This window comes from Nerophis lumbriciformis, linkage group LG06 (assembly GCF_033978685.3).
Source record: "Nerophis lumbriciformis linkage group LG06, RoL_Nlum_v2.1, whole genome shotgun sequence".
Taxonomy (NCBI): domain Eukaryota; kingdom Metazoa; phylum Chordata; class Actinopteri; order Syngnathiformes; family Syngnathidae; genus Nerophis; species Nerophis lumbriciformis.
Genome location: NC_084553.2, coordinates 22,746,852 through 22,766,911, shown reverse-complemented (window position 1 = coordinate 22,766,911; position 20,060 = coordinate 22,746,852). Strand labels below are relative to the sequence as shown.

The window sequence follows — 20,060 nt, the reverse complement described above, 5'->3', positions numbered from 1 at the left end:
GATTTTGGCAGGATCTGGTTTGAGATGGCCTTTCTCCACGATGAACCCCAGAAACATCACCGATGGCGAATGAAATTCTCACTTCTAAGCTTAGAATAAATAGCCAATTCTAACCCCTGTAAAACGAGACGGATGTGGCGGAAATGTTCTTGGAGATTTCTGGAAAAGATACGAATGTCATCAAAGTACCCAAAACAAAATTGATTGATTATGTCCCTGAGGACTTCGTTAATTAGATTTTGGAAAACCGCAGCCGCATTAGTGAACAGGAAAGTATGGAACTGAAAACCTTCAGCAGCATAGATTACAATAGTCCGGAATTAGAAAAAGATATAGATCCAGATACAAATTTTTTCTTTCACACCAGGAATAAGTGTTTTATTATACAGATGAACAATACAACAGAAACATTAAAATAGACAACAAACTTTTGATTATTAATTTAAACAGCAGACGTGTGTATGCCAACTATCACAAGCATTTTTTGGAACAATTCAATGAACCCTTCAAAGTTATCGCTACTTTGTAGCGATAACTTTGTTTTTTACTACTAAGTGGTAAAAAATATGTCACTAGCTATTGATAATATCTTAGAATATATCACCATTGAAATATGTCATGAAAATAGCAAAAATTTACTGATCAGTTGTATATATAAATCCCCTAAATCAAACATTGACACGTTTGAGAACTGGATTAAGGCAACTTTTACTGAAATCAGTCAAAAAATAACCTTCCTATGTTGAGACTTCAACATTGACCTCTTGAACCCTAACAAACAAAAGCCCATAGATGACTTTAAACACAATATATAACCTTGAGTTTATATCCTAAAATCACAAGGCCAAGCAGAATCTCAGGACACAGAGCCACACTTATTGATCATATTTTTACTAAGGATTTTGATAACAACACCACAAGTGGCCTGCTAATATCCGACTTCAGTGATCATCTGCCAGTTTTCATAATCTATGACGGAAATTACAAGAAAAGGAACATTGATGACAAAAAGTATGTTCGAAGAATATATACAGAGCAAAGAATGACAGCTTTCAAAAATGATCTGAGAAAACAGAGTTGGGACAATGTCTACAGTGAAAATTATGTAGATGATCCATATGGTATTTTTTTAAATACCTTCTTTATGACAAACATTGTCCCTTGAAACAACAGAGTAAGAAGCAAAATAAAAATAATCAACCATGGATAACAAAAGAACTGAAAAATGCTTGCAAAAAGAAGAATACATTATATAGAACATTTATAATACAAAGATCTACAGAAGCAGAAAATAAGTAAAAAACGTATAAGAACAAGCTAACTGGCATACTACGAACATGTAGAAAAGAACATTACAGTAAATTATTGGACCAGAACAAAAACAATATGAGAGCCACATGGGGAATCCTAAATAGCATTATTAAAAATGGTGCTGACAGGGACTATCCTAAATACTTCTTAGATGGAAATTTGAAAAAATTACAATATGAACGAAGTAGTTGAAAGCTTCAATAAGTACTTTGTGAACTTTGGACCAAATCTGGAGGAAAAGATTCCAGATCCCGAGTCAGTTGAGGACTTGAATGACACCATTGATAGAAACCCCAACTCTATGTTCCTCGAAGGAGTGACAAAAGAGGAAATAATCAATATTGTGAAAAAATGTAAATCCAAAACCTCAACTGTTTGTAACAAAATTGATATGGAAACAATAAAAAAGGTTATTGAAGAGCTTTCTGAACCTTTAAAGGGGAACATTATCACCAGACCTATGTAAGCGTCAATATATACCTTGATGTTGCAGAAAAAAGACCATATATTTTTTTAACAGATTTCCGAACTCTAAATGGGTGAATTTTGGCGAATTAAACGCCTTTCTATTATTCGCTCTCGGAGCGATGACGTCACGTTGTGACGTCACATCGGGAAGCAATCCGCCATTTTCTCACTTTCGTCGGTGTGTTGTCGGAGGGTGTAACAACACGAACAGGGACGGATTCAAGTTGCACCAGTGGCCCAAAGATGCGAAAGTGGCAAGAAATTGGACGAAATTTGTTCAAAATACGAGGGTGTGGGGAAAGCCGACGAAATGGTCAGTCGCTTGTTCCGCACACTTTACCGACGAAAGCTATGCTACGACAGAGATGGCAAGAATGTGTGGATATCCTGCGACACTCAAAGCAGATGCATTTCCAACGAGAAAGTCAAAGAAGTCTGCCGCCAGACCCCCATTGAATCTGCCGGAGTGTGTGAGCTATTCAGGGACAAAGGGCCTCGGTAGCACGGCAAGCAATGGCGGCAGTTTGTTCCCGCAGACGAGCGAGCTAAACCCCCTGGATGTCTTGGCTCACACCGCTTCTACCGTCCCTTATGCCACCGAAGATGATCAAGAGAAGAATATCGACCCTAGCTTCCCTGGCTTGCTGACATCAACTCCAAAACTGGACAGATCAGCTTTCAGGAAAAGAGAGCGGATGAGGGTATGTCTACAGAATATATTAATTGATGAAAACTTTATTCATTACTCGCGGTTTTACGTACATTATTATACATAAACTGTGTTTACCAATAATTTAGCTTAAAAACATTTATTTTTTTCAATCATTCGAGTACATTCGGGTAGTCTTGTGTAATGCAGTATTTTGTGTCTATTTAGGTATGGTTAACCTGAGTGCTGAAATCGTGGAAAAATATATGTTCTTAGCGCGCCTGAAATGGGCTGTCTGCACTCTCAAAGTGCATGTTGTTGCCAAATGTATTTCATATGCTGTAAACCTAGTTCATAGTTGTTAGTTTCCTTTAATGCCAAACATAACACATACCAATCGTTGGTTAGAAGGCGATCGCCGAATTCGTCCTCGCTTTCTCCCGTGTCGCTGGCTGTCGTGTCGTTTTCGTCGGTTTCGCTTGCATACGGTTCAAACCGATATGGCTCAATAGCTTCAGTTTCTTCTTCAATTTCGTTTTTGCTACTGCCTCCACACTACAACCATCCATTTCAATACATGCGTAATCTGTTGAATCGCTTAAGCCGCTGAAATCCGAGTCTGAATCCGAGCTAATGTCGCTATAGCTTGCTGTTCTATCCGCCATGTTTGTTTGTGTTGGCATCACTGTGTGACGTCACAGGAAAATGGACGGGTGTATATAACGATGGTTAAAATCAGGCACTTTGAAGCTTTTTTTTAGGGATATTGCGTGATGGGTAAAATTTTGAAAAAAACTTCGAAAAATAAAATAAGCCACTGGGAACTGATTTTTAATGGTTTTAACCCTTCTGAAATTGTGATAATGTTCCCCTTTAACATATCAGCAACTTATTTCAAACAGGCAAATTCTCAGATAAAATATAAATAGCAAAAGTCGTACCGATTTATAGGACTGGTGACAAACACCAGTTTACAAATTACAGACCTGTTTCTCTACTTCCACAATTTTTAAAAATTATTGAAACAGATTAGACAATTTATAATTAAAAAAGAAACACTCACATACAACCAATACAGAGCCAACATCTCAACATCAATGTGCTGCTGCAGTGTTTATGGATTTGACACAATCAATCATAATATCTTAATAAACAAATTAGAAAGGTATGGAATCAGAGGATTGGGATTGAACTGGGTAAGAAAGCTACTTAACCAACAGGAAGCAATACGTGAAGATAGGCAAACACACTTCTACAGAGCTGAACATATTTTGTGGCGTATCTCAGGGATCAATACTAGGACCAAAATTGTTCAGTCTTTATATAAACAAAATTTGCAAAGTTACAAAGGACTTAAAGTTAGTATTATTTGCAGATGATAAAAATAAGTTTTGTTCAGGAGAGAACACACACAAGCTAATACAAACAATAACAGAATAAATGAATAAATTAAAAAGATGGCTTGACAAAAACAGACAAAACAGTACCGGTACCTTAGTAGAAGGGAAAAGTCAAACACAAATACAAATAGACGGAGTAGATATTGAAAGGGTAAAAGAAAACACATTTTTGGGTGTAATAATAGATGATAAAATGAACAATGTAAAAAAATATACAACATAAAGTAGTAAGAAACACACCAGTAATGAATAAAGCAAAACATGTTCTAGACCAAAAATCACTTCATATTCTTTACTGCTCACGAGTGTTACCATATCTGAGTTATTGTGCAGAAATATGGGGAAACAACTACAAATGTGCGCTTCTTTCACTAATGGCATTACAAAAAAGATCCGTTAGAATAATACATAATGTTGGATATAGAGAACATTCAAACCCTTTATTTATTGAATCACAAATATTGAAATTCAACGATTTGGTGCATTTGCAAAAATCTAAAATTATATACAGAGCAAACTATAACCTGCTACCCAAGAATGTACAACAACTCTTCTCAACAAAAGAGTAGACATATAACCTTAGAGGAAAATGTAATTTAAAACATTTGTATGCTTGTACAACACTTGAAACCTTTAGTATATCAGTATGTGGAAATAAATTATGGAATGGATTAAGCCAATAAATCAAACAAAGCACCAATATGATTCAGTTTAAGAGAACAAGTGTTCACAAAGTACACAGAACAATAATTATGATGAACATCTTGAACCCTTTTTGTTTTCTTTTGAGATAAAGATTATTTATGTGTTTAATATTTGTTTACTTACCATGGCATATTATTTATTTATTATTAATTTATTCACTGTTCCGTTACAGAGAACAAGGAAATGGGATACAATTGCTAAGGCATGAAAAGGGGTAGGATTAAATAAGCTCAACTTCTTCCTATTCCTTTTCGGACGTGCTGAAATGAAACAACTGGAAATAGGTGATGCATTACATTATATCGTATACATGTTCGAAATAAACTGAACTGAACTGAACTAGGAAAATCGTGTTTTCCAATTTAAAATCCTGACACAATAAAACAAATCACTCTTCATGAACCAAATCTAGCAGAATGCTACACATAACAAACCTGCACAGGTTAAATTGTACATAAGTGTTATATTTTAGTTTGAGAACAAATTAGCGGTCGGTACAAAAACAAGCTGCATGCTGCAATTGACCAACAGGCAATTGTACAATGCTCATAATGTTGTGGCGTGTCACTGATGTGTTTATTCAACAAATATTGCACATTTCATGTAAAGATGTGTGAATAAAGTCAGCTAAAGGAAGATATTTATGAAGAGTGGCTATGGAAAAGTTCATATGTCTTTTGTGCAACTTGGAGTTGATCCAGGGAACTTTTTTAGACCCACTTCCTGCCTGGCAAGGTTGTTGTTGTTGTGCACAAACGCACCATTCTTTGGAGAGGCGGACATTTCTATTGTGTTCCACAGGACCTGGAACTGGTGCAAACATTAAATAGCTTGCCTTAAGTTGGAAATTAACCCTCCACTTACACATCATGGTGCATGTTTACTGAGACTGCACGGAGAGGATGTCAACGATTTTCCAAATAGCTGTGAACGATTTTCCAAAAGTAGAGCAGTGAAGCAAAGAGAGCAACATTCTTGTAAGTTTTGGTGTGCTTTGAGATCATCGTTGGCCAGACTATAGATGAGCGGGTTGGGACATTATCTCCAGCTCTGCACGTATGTATGCATGTGTGTGTGCGTGTGCGTGTGTGTGTGTTTTTATGTGCGTGTGTGTGCGTGCGTGGACACATGCGAACACTCCCAGCTGAGCAGGCTATGGGTGGATCCCCCAGCTGCTCACAGTTCACAGAGACAGAGAGGGGACAGATGAAATGACACCACCACTTTCTCCCTCCAGCTTTCAGCCTCTCCCTGCTTATCTCAGCACTGCACTTGTATTTCACTTTAATTGACTAAAACATTTGCCTTCAGTGTCCAGGTAACAATTGGACGTTGGATCTGGAGAACATACGAACCCTTTATTTATTGAATCAAAAATATTGAAATTCAATGACTTGCTGCATTTGCAAACAGCTAAAGTTATGTTCCAAGCAAACTATAACCTGCTGCCCAAGAATGTACAACAATTCTTCTCAACAAAAGAGGAGAAATATAACCTTACAGGAAAATCGAATTTAAAACATATGTACGCACATACAACACTTAAAACCTTTAGCATGTCAATATTTGGAATTCAATTATGGAATGGATTAAGCAAGGAAGTCAAGCAATGTACTAATATGATCCACTTTAAGAAACGGTTCAAACTCAAGAAGAACAATATTGATAAACATATTGAACCATAATTTAGAAAAATCCATAATCTTATTCATCTAATATGTGAACCATACATTGCTTAACTATTTATTTATGAGAACTTTCATAATTTAATTGATTAATTATTAATTATCAATTATTTAATTATTTATTTTTGATGTATTTATTAGTTATTTACTTACTCGTTGAATACTCATTTACTTGTTTACTCATGTATTTATTCAGTCTTGTGTCACAAACAGAGAACAAAAAAAGCGGATGAAATTGCTCCAATAGGAAAAGGGGTAGGATTAAATAAGCTCTGCTTCTTTCCTACTCCTTTTCAGACATGCTGAAATGGAACAACTGGAAATAGGTGATGCATTACATTGTAATTGTATGCATGTTCAAAATAAACTGACACCAACTTACTAACCAACACGTAAAAAGCAGTTCTTGTGTCTGATGGATTATATAAGTGTAACGGATGCCAGCCAGAGGGGCTGGGGCATGTTGTGTACGTTGGTGAATCTCACTTCCTGGCAACCTCAAAAGCAGGTGGTGACCATTGGGTTGATAACTCGGGCTTTTAGCTTAGTAGCAAGCTAGCACGCTCGTCTCTCATGCCAGCGACCCAGATTCAAGTCCTGCACTGAACAGAAAAGCAGGGAATGAACCAAGCGGGTGACATTGATGCAACTTTTTAAAATTGTTTTTCTTATCATAACTTCTAAAATTAAAGTATCTCTTCTGTTCTAGTTTTAGGAGGTATAATGATCTCAAATACCTGACACCCCTTGTCGAATTACCGTAATATTCGGGCTATAGAGTATAGTATTTTATCACCAAATTTGAGAAAAAAAATATATTTTTACATATATTGGCCGCACATACAGTATATACATTTTGTAAATGTTTATACCTTAATTGTTTCCAAATGATGCCTGTAACACAACGGTAAAACAGCTGATCAAACAAGACAGATGTCATTGTCATGGACCCACTAGCTGCAGAAGCTAGCATTCCAATCAGCTAAACAGACTCAATAACTCCACCGTGACGTGTGGGTGAATTTACGAAACTGAAACAATACAAGAAGAATCTTATTATAAGTTAGTAATACTAACACGGACACTTGTAAAGGTGTTACCATATTCACTAATGCTAATGACACCAGCTTGACCACCAGACATCAGGCACACAGGTTCTAAGCATAGGGACCCCCCAAGGCTGCGTGCTGAGCCCCCTATTGTACACCCTCTTCACACACGACTGTGTGGCCTCCCAGAACAACACCAGTATCATCAAGTTTGCAGATGATACTACGGTCGTCGGACTGATCACCGGGGGAGCTGAGGCAGCATACAGAAGGGAGGTAGCGGAACTGGTGGCCTGGTGTCAGGATAATAATCTCTCCTTGAACACAGACAAGACCAAGGAGATGATTATTGACCCACAGAGAAGGAGTGCACAGTACACACCTCTGTACATAGGGGGGACAAAGGTGGACAGGGTGAAAACCTTTAAATTCTTCGGGACCCACATCAGCGAGGACCTCACATGGGATCACAACACCCAACAAACAATAAAGAAAGCCCAGCAGCGACTGTACTTCCTAAGAAGGCTGAGAAAATTTGGCATGCCACCCAAAATTCTCAGCAACTTCTATAGAAGTACGGTTGAGAGTGTCTTTACCAGCTCAATCACGGTCTGGTATGGGAACTGCACTGCTAAGGACAGGAAGGCACTCCAGCGAGTGATTAAAACTGCTCAGTACATATCAGGAGCAGCCTTCCCCTCACTACAGGACATGTACTCTACCAGGGCCACCAGGAGAGCACACAACATCATAAAGGACAGTACACACCCCCAGCACAGTCTCTTCAGCCTCCTACCATCAGGCAGACGATACAGGAGCCTGAAATCCAGGACTACAAGACTGACAAACAATTTCTACCCACAGGCCATCAGGCTTGTGAATGCTAACTTGTGAATGCTAGCTTCCCCCCACCCCCGTTTTACTTTTGTCTTTTTGAACAAAAGACAGCTACCATGACCACCCCCGAACTGTGAACCATCACTGTAGACACTTTTCACCTTTGATCACTAAAGACACTTTAACTGCTGCTGTGACCAAATGTCACCTCCATATTTATACTGTTGACTGTCAATCAGAATGTGCAATAATGTTATGTTGCATACTGTGCCTTGTATATATATTTTTATTTTTATTTTTTATTTTTAGCTAAGTACCGTGTGACTTGTTGAAGGGTGGACTAGCAAAGTAAGATTTTCATTGTACGGCAAACTGTCTGTTTAACTGTGCATATGACAATAAACAATCTTGAGCCGCAGAGTACACAGCGCAGGAAAAGAAGTAGCGGCTTACAGTTTGGAAAATATGGTATTTGCTAATACAACAAGATACAATATAACACGTTTAATTTAATTACGACCTATGGTGTACAGTAACCCATTGTTCACTCTGGTATTGTAGGTAATTTAGTATGACTGTAAACAATACTAGCAATGTGCCAGATGGTGTAAAGCAGCAAAACCCATCAAATGAGTCCATTGGTATACTGAAACGACCTATTGACAACAAACCACAGCAACAAAAGTATCTTTTAATGGTAAAGGACTGTATGTCGTTCCATATAAAAGCTGTTCAAATACAAGTTGCGTTCCATTAGACAATCTCTACTGTGTAATGTTCTAATTTTGGATAGCTATTGGCAAATTTTTCATATTGCATTTGATTTTAAAGTCCAACATTCTTGTGCCAATTTGATAAAGATGAAGAAGACCTGTTCTTTGAGTTGATCTAATTGTTAGACAATATGTTCATCAATGTTGTTTTTGTGGTGTATACTGTAACTGCACTCTATCATACTAGGAGTTGTTTCTAATATTCTGGTTACCTTATTTAGCTAAATAAGTGGGGCAAAATGTTAAATAATTTTAGTTATATACGACAGTAATGAACATTATTATGTATATATACATTCTATACCTATTCAATGTCAGTCAAAAATGAGCAATGATATCTTTTTAAATGCAAATATTTTGCTAAGGCATGTGTATTGTGCAGGTGTACCAAATGTGGGGTGGGTGCATATATGCTTTAAAAAAATGACGTATAAATGTGTTAGTTTTCTCTTGTGGTTGGGAAGAGGGAGTAGTTTAACAATCGAAGGCATACATTTGCAGCAGAGACTAAGCAGCAGGGAGGGAAAAGTAAGAAGATAGATGACCCAGTTCTAGCTCACACAGAGCTGCTGCCAGAGACAGAGACACCGTGGAGGCTGTGGTGCACGTGACAGGCCTGGGCCGGGCCCTGGTCCACACAGGAAACGCACAATGTGTCGTTTGTTTTAAACAACTGTACTTTTGGCTTTCCTTTCGCTGTCTGTTGTCTGCTATGAAATGTGAAAATAATTTTTGCCGATCCAAATTATTTCTTGAAGGACAACTTTTCCCCCTTTTTCAATCGCTCACTGCTCCGGCTATCTTTGTTTCACCATCTCACAAATCTTTCACCTGATAAATTTATTGGATATTTTTCAGAGGGAGGTTGAAAGTCAAGGGGGTTGTGTGTGGTGGGGCAGAGGGAGATGTGTGTGGATGAACGCATGCACACTTTGGGATTAAGGGAATGAGCTTTTCAACACATTTTGGAGGGGAGGAGAGAAAAATGCTGGACTCATTTAATGAAAGCTATTTAGCATTAGTTCTAGCTAGGTGGAAATCACCCACTGTGCTCCATAAACACACCCTGTCAGTCAGCCTGTGGCCTTTGGGAGGTGGACATATTCCCTATTCTCTACTGGCTTACGCTAGCGTTGAAGTTTAAAGTGTCATGAAAATCAACACTGACTATTTGTTGAATCAATCACAATATATATTTTTGAAATGTACAAAACACGTTTACACAGGACAAGGTTTCAATAAAACTGATATAAACTGGCCGTTTATTTATACAACCACAATGTTTTGAAGAGCAAATACAAATAAAACTCACTAGTTTACGCAGCCACCCACACTAACCTATTTTTTTCATAGACCCCTTGTATATGATTAATGTATATAATTTACAGTACTTATTACACACACAATGTTCACAATTCAGACTTAATGACTTGTTAGTCTCTGCTGTCATAAAGACAGTCACATTCTCCTTCCGTACCGTCGCGATGTGAACATGGTAACTACACGAAGGTGTCGGAAATAAACACGGAGGCATCACGGTCTCACACCGTGGCACTGCGGTTGATGTGGAGTAGAGGGTGATAAAGGACTCCGCCACCTTTCAGGGAGATCCGTGGTACTGCCGTGCAAACCCGTGTCTGTGTCGTGTTCAAAACATGTGTTGGTTGCACTCATTCTTGCTTTGCCTTTATAGATTATCGTACTGGACCGTGCTTCGCCTCAGTGAACAACCAGATGTGTCAAGGCCAACTCACAGGTATTGTGTGCACAAAGACTCTGTGCTGTGCCACAGTGGGACGGGCATGGGGTCACCCATGTGAAATGTGCCCAGCCCAGCCTCACCCATGTCGGAGAGGCTTCATACCAAACCACCGCACAGGAGCATGCCAAGGTAAAGTCTGCACCTCAATCTGCTTTTCTGTTTGACTCTTTGTTTTAGCTTTGCAGGAAAAATTCAGCTTCACTCTTGTTCGCTTCTTGTTAACTCTTTCTATGTCCACATCAGTCTCTTGGTATTTCACTCCCTTGTCTCTACCAACCATCCCCTCTCCAGAAGATTAGTTTTAATTGGGTTAAATTGGGGTGGAATGCCCACAGAACCCCACTGTGCTGGGACTGTCACAGTCAGTAACACGGGTCAGTGGCGGTGCTATGTGGGAGAGCTCATTCCTGGTAAGGCGTCCCTTGGCCTGCCTGCCTTCTCCAGACCCAACAACATTGCAACCTCTGCAGGAGATACAGATTTGAGCCAGAAACAAGAGGAAGTTGGAATACTCTCAGACTGCATCAGGTCCGAAACCACTGGAGGGTTTTAACTTGAGAACTGTAATGAAAGCTGTCAGTTGTAGAACATTTGCACACTTTCAATTAATAAATGCAGAAAATAAACAAAAAATAATGTATACATCAATTAAATATACCCTTCATGTATTAGAAGTTGCTCATTGGCCACACCAACACAACAACGCTCTTTGCTTGTGTGGGAGTTTTGTGGGTACTGGACTGATGGGTCATCTATCTTGGGTGTAACCCGATTTTCATGCCATGTTGAGTATTGTCTCCAGATCACAGTGACCTGTAACAGAATAAATAATGTACAAAATTAATGGCTAAAAGGATATGTTTATTATTGTGGTTTTGGTAGATGTTCCTCTCTCTCTGTCTTGCCTTTTTGTCCTTGAGTTTAACAAAGATTAATGCACTAAAACTTCTCGTCTCTGTGCTACGTTTAATTTAGCATGTCTGTGTCATTTCTCAAATTTTCAGCCTGCAAAGGAATCTGGGTACTTATAGTTTATGCCATGTCTGTGTTTGGATTGCTATTAATGTTATATATATTGTGCTTTTACAGATGTGGATGAGTGCCAGGCAATCCCTGGCTTATGTCAGGGAGGAAACTGTATCAACACGGTCGGATCCTTTGAATGCAAATGTCCCGCTGGGCACAAATTCAATGAGATCTCACAGAAATGTGAAGGTAAGATTTAACCCTACAAAGGCATATTGAATTTGATCACGACATTGACAATTACTTGAGAAAGGTTTAATCAGCAACATAAAAATACAGGTTGTGGCAAAATTAAGGTCAGGCATAGTGAGCACACTAATTATTGATTGGTGAAAATGGGCCACACTTACTGTGTGGGTGTTTGACAATCTTTAAAAACGATCATTTTAATCAAAATATTTAGTTATTCATCCAAACTGTACCCCTGAACGGTCTTAAAATATTTATTTTCCTTTAATGAAGCTAAACCATTGAATATTACAGCCACATGTTATTTGGAAGATAATTGACTATCAGCTGGACTGATGGGTACTACAGCTTTAACAACTTTACTGAGTAAAGTTACTATTGCTTTGCCAATAAGACCTGGAGAGTGACGGTTAAAAATATGGGCTCATTAAGGCACAGATATGACAAATTCCAGACCAACGTTAGCTACAGGTCAGAAATTAGAGAAAAACTTTAAGCAGTTTGTGGGATTTTATATGAATGGTAAAATACAGTATGTGCAACTTTATGGCTGAAAATAATTTCTGTAAAATGTGTATCATATCATAGTATAGTGTCTTGTGCCTGGTGATGTGCAAAAAGAAGAGCAGCCGCAGAGTACTCAATGTCCTCAAACTAAAAAATAATGTTGTTTTTTTTAACGTTTGCAAAATAAATGATATACTTGTAGTCAGTCTTGAAAAGTTTCAAGTTTCCATTTGATCAATAGTTATGATTTCCTGTTTATAGCTGTGTTGCAAACAAACAGAAACATAATTTTGATGAGTTGTCTCCTCTGCTTAGATCTCGATGAGTGTGCCAACATTCTGGGTGTCTGCGGTGCTGGTGAATGCTCAAACACTGCCGGCAGCTACTTCTGCAAGTGTCCTCAAGGATATTATGTGTCAGTGGATGGGTCCAGGTGTATAGGTAAGTCCATTTGTCAGGCCTATATAATCCTTCTCTATACAGGAGTCTCACTCATTACTGAGCTATTTTTTAGTATACCATAAATGACATAAGCCAAATAGTTAGAGGGAATCATTTTGTTTCCATGACATGCCTCTGCACTCGGTTTGCTGGCGAAAGAAGTAAAGTCTGTTCATGGCTCCAGCTTGTAGAATTTAGGTCAACTGCTTGTGTGTATTTCCTCAACAATGAGCTGCCTTTAGTTTGCTGATCAATTATTTAATCAGTTAATGTAGAGATTTGAGACTGTATTCCCCAAATCTTAATCATGTATCTTACTTGTAGGACACTTAGCCAAATGTATGCTTTCAACATTTAATGAAGGTCCTAGAAAAATAAATGTCACTTTATTTTTTGACATTAGATAACAGAAATGAATATTAATCTATATATATATATCTTAGACATGTACAGTAGGCCCACTGTCCACTTACATTTGCCTGTCAAAAGGATCATAATACCTTTTCTCTTACATGAAGACATACTCTACAATTTATTGCAAGACAAATCTGCAAATCCCTTGAATACAACTAACTGACAATTATTGGTACTTTAACTTTAACTTAACTTTGACCCAAAACAGTCCAGTAAGGAATTTAGGTCAGCGTGGTCTAATAAATGTACACTCGCCAACATACAGTATGCAAACAGACGTTAATGCTACTCCCCCACGAGAGGATGTTTATGTGGCTTTCTCTCTTGAATGCCAAACATTTTGGTTTGATTCCTATGTTTGCCTCAAGGACCCAACACATGTTCCTGAATCAAACCTCACCACATGAAGACTTTGTGGAGCAGGGTGTGAAACTAGACTTGATATATTTATGTTGCATAGAACCTAAGTCATTCTGATGCACGGTGCCAGGAACTCTATCTTGCCAATGGCAGAAAATGTGAATGGTTTTTTTAATTTTGCTCAACATGCAGACGACATGTCACATCTGACTTTGTGCAATGTGCTTTCCCACAGATACTCGTGGCGGTTATTGTTACGCCAGTTTACTTAATGGGCGCTGTGCCAACCAAAATTCCCAATTGCTGACTAAAATGCAATGTTGCTGTGATAGTGGGCGATGTTGGTCCGATGGCTCCAACCCGGAAATGTGCCCTATCCGTGGAACAGGTTATTAATGATGACTGTAAAAGTTAAAATGTCAATTTACATGTGTTATCATTTTAGCTGAGTCATTTACTCTTCTCTCACATTTAGACGAGTACCAGAAACTGTGTGTCCAGTTACCCAATATTAACGGTGGAGGGGCCATACCTAGACCTTTCCCAGGGAGCCCTGACCAACCGAGCATCTACCCCCTGCCATATCCAGGTCCTGACCCAATTCCGGGTCGACCTCCAAGTTATGTCCCGGGCCCAGTAAATGGTCCCGATCCAGGCCAGTTTCCAGTACTACCAATACAGCCTCCTCCTGGTACACTGCTGCTTTTGTATTTGATTGTTTACTCTTTGAAACAAGCAAGTTTATAAAAGAAAATACAGAATTCCCTGTTTTTCCAAACAATCAATCTTAAATCTTAAGATTTTTTTTAATTTATGTATATCAAATAACTACAGTACATGATGATACACTGACCTATATTCCTATCAGGTCCGGCTATTATCCAAACCCAAAATATCACCAACATTTGCCACGCCTACCGCAACATCTGCCCAAATGGCCGGTGTATTCCCCTGCCGGGCGCTAATTATCGCTGTGAGTGTAACATGGGCTTCACTTTGGATGCAAGAGGCGTATGTGTTGGTAAGTCACCGTGGGATTTAAGAAGTTTTCAAACAATACACAGATCACAAATGTAAAAAAAAGTAATGCACAATTTATATTTCCGCTACAGATGAAGATGAATGTGAGAGAAACCCGTGTGCGCATGGAGAGTGTGTCAACACCCCCGGGTCTTACATGTGTCGATGTCCTGCTGGATTCCAGTCCACTGCAACAAAGACTGAGTGCAGAGGTGAGCACTACGTGCACACAAATATGCACACACCTTAAGACAGGGCTATTCAACTGGTGGCCCGGGGGCGAAATCCAATGACCTGACACCCCACCGAACCCCGAGTTCAGTTCAAAACCTGGGAGACAAACATTTTCACAGCACATTTCTAAAAACTTAGAGTGCTCCTGATGTATTGAGGAACTTGGACCTCTGCAAACACATTGGCACATCCTTGCATTAATATTTTGTTGTTATAGCTTGTTTACTTCAGATACAGCCAGTAGTCGTTTGTTTAACTTTTTAGTTATACTAGTAGTGTTCCTAAAAGTTCCATTTTAGGTCCTCTCTTTTTCCTCATTTTGGGCTATCCAACTCATGGCCCGCGAGTTCAGTTCAAAAAACGTGTGAGAAATTAGGCCATTGGCATCGTTAGGCCTATTTTAGGGGTGGTTAAACCCCACTATATAATTTGGCTTAGTTTTTTTTGTTTGCTTTTTACAAAAAATAGCGGAAACATTTATTATAAATATGCAGGAATATGAACTTAAATAAATAATAATATAACCTGTATTCACTATGATTATAAATAATTTAAAGACCATTTGTCGGCGCTTATTATCCAATCCAATCCATTATCCATCAGCCAGCATTATTATACTGAAAATCTAGTCCACGTTTTCACTGTTACCTTCGCAAGGTCGAGCCAGACTGCAGCAGCATTAAGGTTACGTTCAGTGCGTTCACAGCACTGCAGTTTAGGATGTCCAATTCACATTTTTTTTGTCAAATCTGATCTTTTTATGTAGTTGTTCACATTCCCAAAAAATGTGTCCGGATTCCAGTGTGAATGCGGACCAAACAATCAGCGTTCGCCAGCACAGCCCGCCCCCAAAAAGGTTCCTGGTCGCTTGGAAAAATCCCACCGAGCTAGGAGGACCTCAAAAAGGTTCTTAAAGAACTAAATCTACCCGCGTAGTTTTTGGTGGAAACAAAGGGGCACCTTTGGGGAAGTTCCTGAAAAAGTTCCTGCAGTGAAAAAGGGTCTAATGACATTTTTTCAGCAGTTTCTTAAAAAACTCTAGAGTGCTGTCATAGAGTTGTACCTTGACCAGCTTTTTGCAGTACCGTAAGTCCTTCAAAGCAGCAGAGTGCTGCTCTAACTCTGACAAGTAAATATACATAAATCAAATGTCCACATAGAGGACGCTGGTTTTCCGGAGTATATAAAATACATTTAATATTGGTAATGTGGCCCCCAAAACAACTCAGTTGAATATCATTGCCTTAGAACATACAGTATGTAATCGCTGTTCTGTTTTTTAGACCTGGACGAGTGTGTCGCTAATGGACGAATCTGCAACAATGGTCGCTGTGTGAACACTGAGGGAAGCTTCCACTGTGTCTGTAATGCTGGCTTTGAGATCACAACTGATGGCAAAAACTGTCAAGGTCAGTCAGCACATTGGCATCTATGAAGTAGAACAGTTTGGAAATGTTCTGTTTTTTACATCGAAGTCAGTATAGTCATATCTAATGGACTTTGCTGCTCTTTCAATTCCCTGCTTAAAGGAGCAATTTTTTTTTAAAGACATGGTGTTTAAAGATCATTCAGTGCTATAATGAGCAACTAGTCAGGCTGGAGTTTTGAATGTCTCAGCTCATTAACTACAAAATGTTTATATTTAATGTCAGTACCAATCTTTTTCCAAATAATTCCTCTCTCAGTAGTTCTTATATTGCAGTCACCTACTTGTTTCCATTCATTTTGACTTCGACTTCGATGAAAAAAATTCCTTAATATTACTTTACGGTGTTTCCATGATTCATTTTATAACTGCAAAATAATAATTACAAAATAATTGTGAACCTCTCCTTAACATATTTGTGATTGTTCTCAGACCAGGATGAGTGTCTGATCCGAAACATGTGTCTCAATGGACTGTGCATCAATGATGATGGTAGCTTCAAATGCATCTGTAAACCCGGCTACCTACTTGACACTAGTGGCCGCATGTGTGTAGGTGAGTTGGTAATCCTTCTACTGTCATCTATGCATATTCATCTTCACTTCACTGTTGTGATTGCATGTGTCGTGAATAGATGGCTCTATTTCAGTTTACTTGGAGGGTGGCCACATCCCCAGTATGATGGTATTTCTGTTATGGGAGTCCTGAGGGCAAAGAAATCCCCTAAAAAGCCTTGCAAAAAATCCCTAAGCATCCTGGCAAGATCGCAGCTGGGCATGTGGATCATTGGGGCCCGCCTGCTGTGGACTGACGTTCACCAGCAGCCAGCCCTTCATAAACATGCTCATGCACAGGGAAAGGAACTTGTTATAAAATTAACAAAGGATGGAAACAAGCTGTTTCGCCTGTCAATCACTGGGACATTAACCGTTCAGTTTTCTTCTAACCTATTAGTGGACTTACTGTAGCATACATTCAAGAATTCAAATAGAGTTAAATTATGCTACTGTACTTTTTGAAGCAAAACAAATAATTATTGCAATAAGAGAACATTGCATTTCGGTTGAATAAAAAAGGCTGTTTAGTTTCAGTTAAAGGGCAACTGCACTTTTTTGGGAATTTTGCCTATCGTTCACAATCCTTATGAGAGACAAGAAGACAAAAGGTTGTTGGGTTTTTTTTGCATTTTAACTTGTAACAATCATCTCGTTCTAGGTAGCTAGCAATGCAGCTAATGGAAGCAATCCATTCTGCCTCTAAATCACTTTAAAAATGCATTCATAAACCGCCAATAATACTTGATTTATGTTCCGTAACCTGTATAATAACCAAACTGTAGCGACATTGTTATTGTCAGAGCAAACACTGACAAACTTTATTTTTTTGTGTAATAACACATCAGCGTGCTACCATATTAGCCGTGAGCTAGCTACGGCGAGAGATAAGCATGCGAAACGCATTTGAGTTTGTAATTCACAACATAATGCGATAGGACACCAATCTTTACTGACTGAAAAACATGAACAATCATATTACAGTATCTGTAAAGTATTAGTCCACATTTCATTTTTTGTTTGTACACAACTGAGCTGGCCAGACAGCGTATGTACTGTAGTTGTACTAACAAACATGGCGTGCTGCGTGAATCATGATTGATATTAAAGTGGCTCACTCGATGGACAGTAGCTCGTTTGGTTCAGTTGGCCGGGGACGTTTCCAGTTTATTTTGGGCAAGCACTCCTTTTATGTCCGCATAGCTTGGTTCCAAGTTTCACATTTGCAGCGTCAAAGTGACGCAGACCTCACTCTCCTGGCTTTTGTTCGCTCCAAAACTTCACTGTCTCTTCGTGCTCACTTCTATAAGCAGCAGTTCATCTTCCGTATATTCAGCTTCAGTAGTAGGAAGTAGGAAAATATGTGTTTTATGCTCTTCCCATTCAATTCCCATTGTCACAAGAAGTGACAGTTCTTCCTGGCCATTCAAAGGACTGCAGCCCACCCCAATTGGTACTGTGCCACTGTGGTTAGTACCTCAATGGAAAGGTGCCAAAAATGACAACTCTTTAAAAAGGAAGTGCAATTATCATTTGTGAAGCCAGTTTCCTCTTAACCACAATAAAATAAAGAATTGTTAACAAATTCCTTTAAAGCTGAGTTACAGTCATGTTGTTCCACTTGGCCTTTGGTATTGAGATGTTGACCTAGTTAAGTCATTGGGTGTGTGCTGACGTATGTGGTCATTAATGAAACGTGAGTCAGAAGGGTCCCAGGAGTCGCCCTCCAAAAACTGAAAACCATCTGCATGCTTGCAGCATTATCGTTTATCATGATCATCAATGTGATATGTTCAAGACCATGATGAGAGTTCATGGAATTGAAACCGTGCCACAGCTTTCACTTCAACTTTCAGTCAAGTAATACCCAAAGTATATACACTGCAAATTGATTCAGCAGAACATTTTTACTCGCTGAGAATCTGTTTATTTGCCAATTATGATTGCACGCGTTGAAATAAAGTGGATTAACACAAATATTTTAATGTTGCTCTGATGGAAAACAGTTGTCAGCGATGTGGCAAAAAAATCCCTATGGTTTGTCTTCCCCCAGACATTGATGAGTGTGAGACTCCAGGTATGTGTATGAACGGACACTGTGTCAACACAGAAGGATCTTTCCGATGTGAATGCATGGCGGGAATGGCGGTGGGCCTTGATGGACGTGTCTGTGTTGGTAAGGAACTTTTTTGTCATATTGTACATTCAGTGAGTATTATTGTGCTCAATGCAAACAGCATTGCAAAATAATTGCTTACTTTCATCATCACAAATGGGAAGATTATCATAACTTTAACCATTTGTTTTGATCCTGTTATTTTACACAAGCTATAGAATGCTAAAGCGAATACATTTGAGCATTATAACCTGTGGTGTTAATCAGATGAAAATTCTTCCATCTATCCATTTCCTACACAGTTTATCCTCATTATGGTCACAGGTAGATGAAGTTATCTGCTATGCTTCATCCTATTTACATTTAAAGTCAGCAGTAAAGAATACATTTGCCTTTGCTTTTAGCTGTATTTAACAGGCGGTTGGGGAAAAAAAACATCATTAAACTTTACACTGTATTTTCATTTGTTTTAAAGCTGTGACAACCACATGAAACATAATCCTACATTTTTTACACTGCAAAAAGCTCTGTTTGTTTTGACATTTACAGAGAAATTTAATTCAAACAATTGTGTAAAGTATCATACAAAAGTAATAATTCAGCATTGCGAAAGTAAATGGTTTGCATTATGATTAATTAATACTGATTAGTATTTATCGACAATCATGTGGTTATTATGATTAAAAGCTTTGCAGACATAATTTCCCACATTCTGACATTTCGGAGTGTATTGTCTTAAAAGTGAAGTGTTGTTTGGTCATGCTGAGCTCTCACCGGGATGATTTCAGCTCAGGAGAATGCTTCAATCCCCTGAATATTATTAAGAGGGAACAACCGCATGTTTTCCCACTGTTGTTGTTTACTCCCTCTTGTTTCCTCCTCTGTGTCATCTCTTACACACTCAGTCTGCTTGGTATGTTCATATGACACAGACACACACATGCGCAGCTCGTGCTATGGTGGTTACAAGCGAGGCCAGTGTGTTCGGCCTTTATTTGGAGCTGTGACCAAATCCGAGTGCTGCTGTTCCAGCACTCAGTACGCCTATGGGGAACCCTGCCAACCCTGCCCACCACAAAACTCTGGTAAGCACTTTCAAATCCCATATGGAGCCACCTCCCGCCCTCTTAATTC

General features: G+C 38.8%; 1 protein-coding gene across 1 annotated transcript in view; it reads left to right on the top strand.

The window, feature by feature from the left end:
• Nucleotides 1-20,060, top strand: part of fbn1 (fibrillin 1) — a 92,956-nt gene that overhangs the window by 27,499 nt on the left and 45,397 nt on the right. Inside the window, exons 7-17 of the mRNA XM_061963904.1 lie at nt 10,571-10,768; nt 11,729-11,854; nt 12,677-12,802; nt 13,812-13,964; nt 14,052-14,267; nt 14,445-14,597; nt 14,689-14,808; nt 16,114-16,239; nt 16,689-16,811; nt 18,864-18,986; nt 19,859-20,011. Coding sequence (XP_061819888.1) covers nt 10,571-10,768; nt 11,729-11,854; nt 12,677-12,802; nt 13,812-13,964; nt 14,052-14,267; nt 14,445-14,597; nt 14,689-14,808; nt 16,114-16,239; nt 16,689-16,811; nt 18,864-18,986; nt 19,859-20,011 — 1,617 coding nt within the window. The remainder of the gene's footprint in view (nt 1-10,570; nt 10,769-11,728; nt 11,855-12,676; nt 12,803-13,811; nt 13,965-14,051; nt 14,268-14,444; nt 14,598-14,688; nt 14,809-16,113; nt 16,240-16,688; nt 16,812-18,863; nt 18,987-19,858; nt 20,012-20,060) is intronic.